Source organism: Diaphorina citri, unplaced genomic scaffold, assembly GCF_000475195.1.
Source record: "Diaphorina citri unplaced genomic scaffold, Diaci psyllid genome assembly version 1.1 scaffold812, whole genome shotgun sequence".
NCBI classification, from domain to species: domain Eukaryota; kingdom Metazoa; phylum Arthropoda; class Insecta; order Hemiptera; family Psyllidae; genus Diaphorina; species Diaphorina citri.
Window position 1 is genome coordinate 97,175 of NW_007378244.1, and position 7,007 is coordinate 104,181.

The 7,007-nt window shown below is 39.3% G+C and overlaps 1 protein-coding gene across 1 annotated transcript; it reads left to right on the forward strand.

Annotated features, from left to right (window-relative positions):
• Positions 1-211: 211 nt before the first annotated feature.
• LOC103512229 (beta-arrestin-1) lies at positions 212-5,425 on the forward strand. Its single transcript, XM_026825764.1, has 4 exons — positions 212-220; positions 3,185-3,363; positions 4,737-4,872; positions 5,316-5,425. Exons 1-4 carry the CDS (start codon positions 212-214, stop codon positions 5,406-5,408), a joined length of 417 nt encoding a protein of 138 aa, XP_026681565.1. The 3' UTR covers positions 5,409-5,425.
• Positions 5,426-7,007: the final 1,582 nt, after the last annotated feature.

Sequence of the window (7,007 nt, forward strand, 5' to 3'; positions counted from 1 at the left end):
CGTAAATTTTACATCTCTTCTGAATCACTCTCTTATGCCAAGACTGCTTAGATTTCGTAAATTTTACGTCTCTTCTGAATCACTCTCTTATGCCAAGACTGCTTAGATTTCGTATGATTTGTCTCCACGCCCCCCAGGGGGGCGCGCCCCCCCAGTTTGAGAACCTCTGGCCTAGTGGTTCTATTATTATAAATTGACCTTCACTATAGCAATGGTAAGTGTAAGTGGTAAGAGCTAAATACCTACTCCCTACTCCAAATAGCTACAACTACATAAATACTCGTAGTGCGGGTTCGATTCCCGCCTGGGGCGGATTTTATCCTGATGGGATAATGTTCGTTCTCGGAACGGCTGGCTTTCTCCTATCCTGTCTTCTACTCTCTTATGCCAAGACTGCTTAGATTTCGTAAATTTTACGTCTCTTCTGAATCACTCTCTTATGCCAAGACTGCTTAGATTTCGTAAATTTTACGTCTCTTCTGAATCAAGCTTCTTATGCCAAGACTGCCACGTATACGATGCTAGGCTGAATCTCTGAATCATTCTTATGCCAAGACTGTTACTATGCCAGACATGTGTCTGTCTGTGCGACTTGTATAATAGATAGGATCATATTGTAGCTATATGTACCTTTACACCTATGTCAAACAGGGAGTTTCGTAAGTCTTACTATTATTTGGGACATTTTGGGACGACCTAGATAAAAGAAAATCAACTTTTGGGGACCAACTTAAAAAGCTACTAGCAAGGTGAAAAAAAAAAAATATCTCCGGGCCATTCGTAGATTCGTGCTTAACCCATCTTTTAGGACTGTGTGCCCCTACACCTAAGCCTCTGAGTTGGCTTTTTCGGTACGAAACGGGCCATAGAGTGAAAATATTCTTAAATCTGCCCTAGGAACACGTCTTTGAAGTGTGTCATACGACTTTTGGGACACCCTGTCTACTCTATTCTACTCGTGTCGGTATAGATGTCCATATTTTTATGTGCCCTATATGTCCCTATTTTGTATAACTGCTAAAGCTCAGTCCATGTTTTATTTTTAAAAGCTATACCGCTCTACGCACATTATCTATATAAATAAAATTGTAGATTTGTCTGTACATTGCTTAGAATCGTGAATTTTTTAATTATTCTTACTCCTTATGCATCCACGATAAAGGGAAACAGGATAGGAAAAAGCCAGCCGTTCCGAGAACCCGCGACCTAGACACGTTACCCCAAAACTAACTAGGCTGGCTTTAAAGAGTCTATCTACTTTTCTTTTTTTAAGAGGTTTGACAGAGGGAATTGTAACTGCTAGGGTCTTATCGTACCGAAATCGAAGAGAGAAGGAAGACAGGATAGGAAAAAGCCAGCCGTTCCGAGAACGAACATTATCCCATCAGGATAAAATCCGCCCCGGGCGGGAATCAAACCCGCGGCCTAGCGCTTACAAGGCAGACGCACTACCAACTAAGCTAACTAGGCTGGCTGGCTAAAGAGTCTACTGAGAACTGAAATGGTGGTCCGTTTCCACCCCAAGAGAGCTTATATTTTATAATTTAAAACTAATTTCATAATTTAGAACTATTTTGTACTCGTGGAAAATGGTTGACATTTTCTTGCAAACAAAAAGTAATTTTTCTTCTCTCAAGATTTATTAAAACTTTTCTCCCTTCGGTGACCCTCAAGGCTCTTGTTTGTTCCCTCTCTATTTATTTCTCTCTCTCTCCTCTCTCCCTCTCTCTCTCTCTCTCTCTTTCCCCCTTTCTTTCTCTCTCTCTCTCTCGCTCCCTTTCTTTATTTCTCTCTCTCTCTCCCTCTCCCTCCCTCCCTCCCCTTTTCTCTCTCTTTCTCTTTTTCTCTCTTTCTCTCTCTCTCTCTCTCTCTCTCTCTCTCTCTCTCCCACTCTTTATTTTTCTTCTTGTTGCGTCAACTTAAAACAGGGTAAGGAGGATATTTTGATCGACCAAGTTACTTAAGTTGTATAGGTAGCTTGTATGTTCTTGTAAAAAATAAATAAATCAGTGTTGTATTGAACAGGTCTGATTCTTCGGCTCACGTTATTGGCCATTCATAAAACCATGCCAACATCCCAAAGGTGTTTCCCTGAACTGATCCTCAAATTGTCACCCTGTATGCATCCCCTATCAAGTTCTTGAACACCTTGTATATACCCTCCCCTCCCTCCACCTGTATCAAATTCGACCCCCCCTCCCTTCCATACCTCGGCTGGGATTGAACCCACGCCCTTCTGTTTACCAGGCGAGCGCCTTGACCACTACACCACCGAGGTAGGTGGTGTAGTGGTTGAAATTTTTCACCCGTTCGGTTTTCGGGGCCCGTAGGGTGCCCTTTTTTCTGATTGAGTTCTACTCTACGGTTTAGTAAATAATTTGTTTTTGCCTAGATGCCTACCAAGCTGGCAGTTCCTCAAAGGGTTCTCTCTGCTTTTAAAGACCAAGCACAAGTCCTCACGATGGTTGACTGCGGTTCAGGACGAGCCAGCCAATTTAACATGGCTAGAGCTAGAGACCATCACCCCGGTGTATAGCAGATACAAAAAGACATCTTTTCTTTATTCTGCTATCGCCATTCGGCGAAAGCTAAAGCCGCTACAACAACAACAACATTTGTTTTTTGTTTTCTATTTATTTCCTAATTCATGCTCCTTATTTTGTACGTTTCTGATTAAAACTTTCAATTCTAATTTCGTTTCTTATTGTTTCTAATCACCAGGAGTGTCTGATGAATTTGTAAAAGCTCTGCTTAAACAAACTGATACATTTTTGTTACTAATATCGTTTCTCATTGTTTATAATACCAACAGTTTTATTGTTTTTAAGTCCGCTTTTTCTTGTTTCTAATGCTTATACAGACAGTTTTTACTTTCTATTAATACAGTATAGCGGAGCTATACTAGTAATGAAAGTATTGCAATCGGTCCAAATTTTTATTGAATGAATGAATATTTACAGTATATTTTTGACGAATAGTTTGCAATCGTATAAATATAGACAATGTTAGTTCTGATAAAGAGAAAAAGAAAGTATATAAATAGGTACTAAATATAGTTCATAATGTGGTTAATTAAATATGGTTCATAATATGGCATTATTTTCAGTTCGTATATAAATATGTAATATTGTTTCTAATTCCGCTTTTTCTTGTTTCTAATTTCGTTTTCGTTTCTAATCACCAGGAGCGTCTAATGAAGAAGCTGGGGCCCAACGCGTTCCCGTTCTTCTTCGAGCTGCCCCCGTCCTGCCCCGCGTCGGTGACCCTACAGCCCGCCCCTGGGGATACAGGCAAACCTTGTGGCGTAGACTATGAACTCAAGGCATTCGTCGGGGAGACCGCTGAGGATAAAATACATAAAAGGTGAGCCAGAGATGAGTGTATTGACAGTGTTAGACGTAGAACCATTGCGCATCCCTAAGGACAGTCAATCACTATCAGGTAGAAGTTAGCTCCCATGGCGTAGTGGTCACTGCGCTCACCTTGCATGCGGGAGAACCGGGTTCGATTCCCGGCGGGGTCAAGAAATTTGTATCATGCAAATGATTGATACCGTGACTGGCTGATGCGGGGCCCACTCAGCCTCGTGAGGAAAATGAGTAGCTATGTAATATAATGCGCATAGCGACCGGTGCCAGCATGCACAGCTTCGGTGAAAATCTGAACGTCTGTTTTTGTTTTCCAATGAAATTCATCCTCAGAGATCGATGTGTATTAATGTATTTCCTAGGAAATCTACCTACATGCTACTCGTACTAAACCTAAAAGGGGTTTCATGAATTTTACCCACTGAGAAAATGTTCGTTTTCCTGTGAATTCAATTGCAGAGATAAATTTGCTTAAGTTCACTGGAGGTAAAATTTGTTTTGGGAAATTGAAAATATGAAAACTGCGCGTGTGGATCGGATTCTGAGAATTTTCTTGTGCAATGAAAAGCTCTTCTTGATAATTGGATTCCTCGATGAATAAAATGAAGCCCTAGATTGGTTATAATATCTAGTGAAGGTTATTTATTTCCTTGTAAAAAGCTGCAGAAGCTTTTTTAAAAGAGGTGTGATAGAGGGAACTGCGAAGTTTTATCGTCCCTAGTGAAGGTTATTTATTTCCTTGTAAAAAGCTGCAGAAGCTTTTTTAAAAGAGGTGTGATAGAGGGAACTGCGAAGTTTTATCGTCCCGAAAGCGAAGAGAAAAGGAAGACAGGATAGGAAAAAGCCAGCCGTTCCGAGAGCGGACCTTACCTGTTTAGGATAAAGTTCACCCCGAGCGGGAATCGAATACGCGACCTAGCGCTTACAAGGCAGGAGCGCTACCTTCCAAGCTATTAGAAAGCCAGCCGCTCCGAGAACGAACCTCATCTGTTTAAGAGAAAGTTCGCCTGAAGGAGAGATCGAATCCGTGACTACTTCTAATATTACATATAATGCCGACCCTCTAGGAAAAGCTAGGAAGAAAATGATAAGATGGCATATTTTATCATACACTAGGTATCTACTAGGTAGGTAAATGTGAAAATCTTCATCTTAATTTTCATGGTAAGTTGCTCTCAGTAGTATTCCGGATTTACCTCGTATTTTATTTTTATTTTGTTTTCTTGCAGAAATTCTGTGAGGTTAGCCATAAGATAGCACTTGTCTCTTGGAAATTCTGTAAAGTAGCCATATTGTCATCATTTTGTTTTCATTTCAGAAATTCTGTAAAGTAGCCATATTGTCATCATTTTGTTTTCTTCATTTCAGAAATTCTGTGAGGTTAGCCATTAGGAAAATCATGTACGCTCCAAGTAAACAGGGAGAACAACCATCAGTAGAAGTTAGCAAGGAATTCATGATGAGTCCCAACAAGCTACATTTGGAAGCCTCACTAGACAAAGAAGTAAGTCGTACTGAGATTTTTTTTTATTTATTATTATTATTAAGAGGTTTGATAGAGGGAACTGTAGGGCTACCTGGAAGAGACTGACAAGAAACCTCGACCGTATTTAATTTGGAAAAGGCTAGGAAGAAGAAGAAGATAGAGGGAACTGTAACTGCTATGGTCTTACCGTCCCGAAATCGAAGAGAGAAGGAAGATAAGATAGGAGAAAGCCAGCCAGTCCGAGAACGAACCCCATCCGTTCAGGATAAAATCTTCCCCGGGTGGGAATAGAACCCGCGGCCTAGCGCTTACAAGGCAAGTTAACTAGGCTGGTGGTAAGTATTAATTTATTGAAATGAAATAAAAAGATTACTCTTCGTCTAAGTCTGAAAACTCTGAAAGTCCAGACATGACAGTCCAATCTTGTAAAACCAATGAAATGTTGGTTGTGTTGATTTCAGTTGTATTACCATGGTGAAAGCATTGCTGTGAATGTACATGTAGCTAATAATTCAAATAGGACAGTCAAGAAAATCAAAGTGTCCGGTAAGTGACTCCAATCAAACCTATTCTTCCTTAGTAGATTCAGGTGCCGAAGATGATCAGGATCTGAAAGATGAACTGGCAGATAGTGACATTGATGGCATGGAGGAGGATGATTTGCCCAACATCAAGGCCTGGGGGAAGAACAAGAGGATGTACTACAACACAGACTATGTGGATGATGACCATGGAGGTGAGGAATAATAATGAAAATTTTTATTATTCATTTTGTAGTATTTTAACTTTTTTTCTACAGTAATTCAACTTCAATTCAACCTAAACAAGCTGGGCCCGTCCCTCCGGGAATTCTTTAGCCCGTAGTTTATTTGATTGTGGTTAAAGAATACCTTTGTACCTACCTAATTTGTTTAATATTCAGTTTATTATCATTCTTGATTTGATTTTTTGATTTTACTTTCAATCAGTGTAAATCAGTATATTCTATTCTATTCTAGTCTTCCTGTAGACATTTCTCATTATGAAGAAAATTTGCTGACTAGAAGTGGTTGGGTGGAAGAGCTCCTCCAGGAGAACGCTGCCATTCTAAAGAAAAGTCATGAAAAAATATAACAAGCTGGGTCCGTCCCTCCGGGAATTTTTTAGCCCGTAGTTTATTCGATCATGGTTATACCTTTGTACCTACCTAATTTGTTTAATATTCAGTTTATTATCATTCTCGATTTGATTTTTTGATTTTACTTCCATGTAATGATTTTCTTGAATATCCGAATTTAGTAAATTCAAGGGATCCAATCGGGGACTGGATTCGTATGGTTCGAGTGGTTGAAGAAAGGTTCCAAAGAGAAGAGTAAAAAAAAATATCTCTTTGTAAGAAAAATTGAAGGGAATCCAAAAGATCCAGATTCTTGAATCCAGCCAATGCGGATTGGTCGGATTCGATGGATGCAATATACAAAACACCCATTGAAATAAAATAAAAAGATCCTTCTTGACCTTCTTCTGGAAGTTTAGACGTGACAGTCCAAACCCCTTGTAAAACCAATGAAATGTTGGTTGTGTTGATTTCAGTTGTATTACCATGGTGAAAGCATTGCTGTGAATGTACATGTAGCTAATAATTCAAATAGGACAGTCAAGAAAATCAAAGTGTCCGGTAAGTGACTCCAATCAAACCTATTTTCTTCCTTACTTTCTGCTAGGAAAATTGTTGAAATCAACCAATCAGATTCCTTAATCCAAGAATTCAATTTAAAAGGAGTTTAATTTAAACGGAGTTTAAACTCACTTTGTGGACCCCGGCCATTAGCCAATCAGATTCTTTAATCCAAGAGTTAAACTTGAGCTAAGTGTAAAATCAAATTGTGGTTCGGAATATTAGATTTACTTGTCACTAAACATTTTTTTTTTTTTTTTTTTTTTTTTTCAAAATGCAGACATTTGTTTATTTTCCACTGCCCAATACAAGTGTACGGTAGCAGAAACGGAGAGCGAGTAAGTACATTCCATTAGTCTTTTCCTCCTCCTATCCTCATATCCTATCAGTGTAAATCGTAAATCAGTATATTCTATTCTATTCTAGTCTAGTCTTCCTGTAGACATTTCTCATTATGAAGAAAATTTGCTGACTAGAAGTGGTTGGGTGGAAGAGC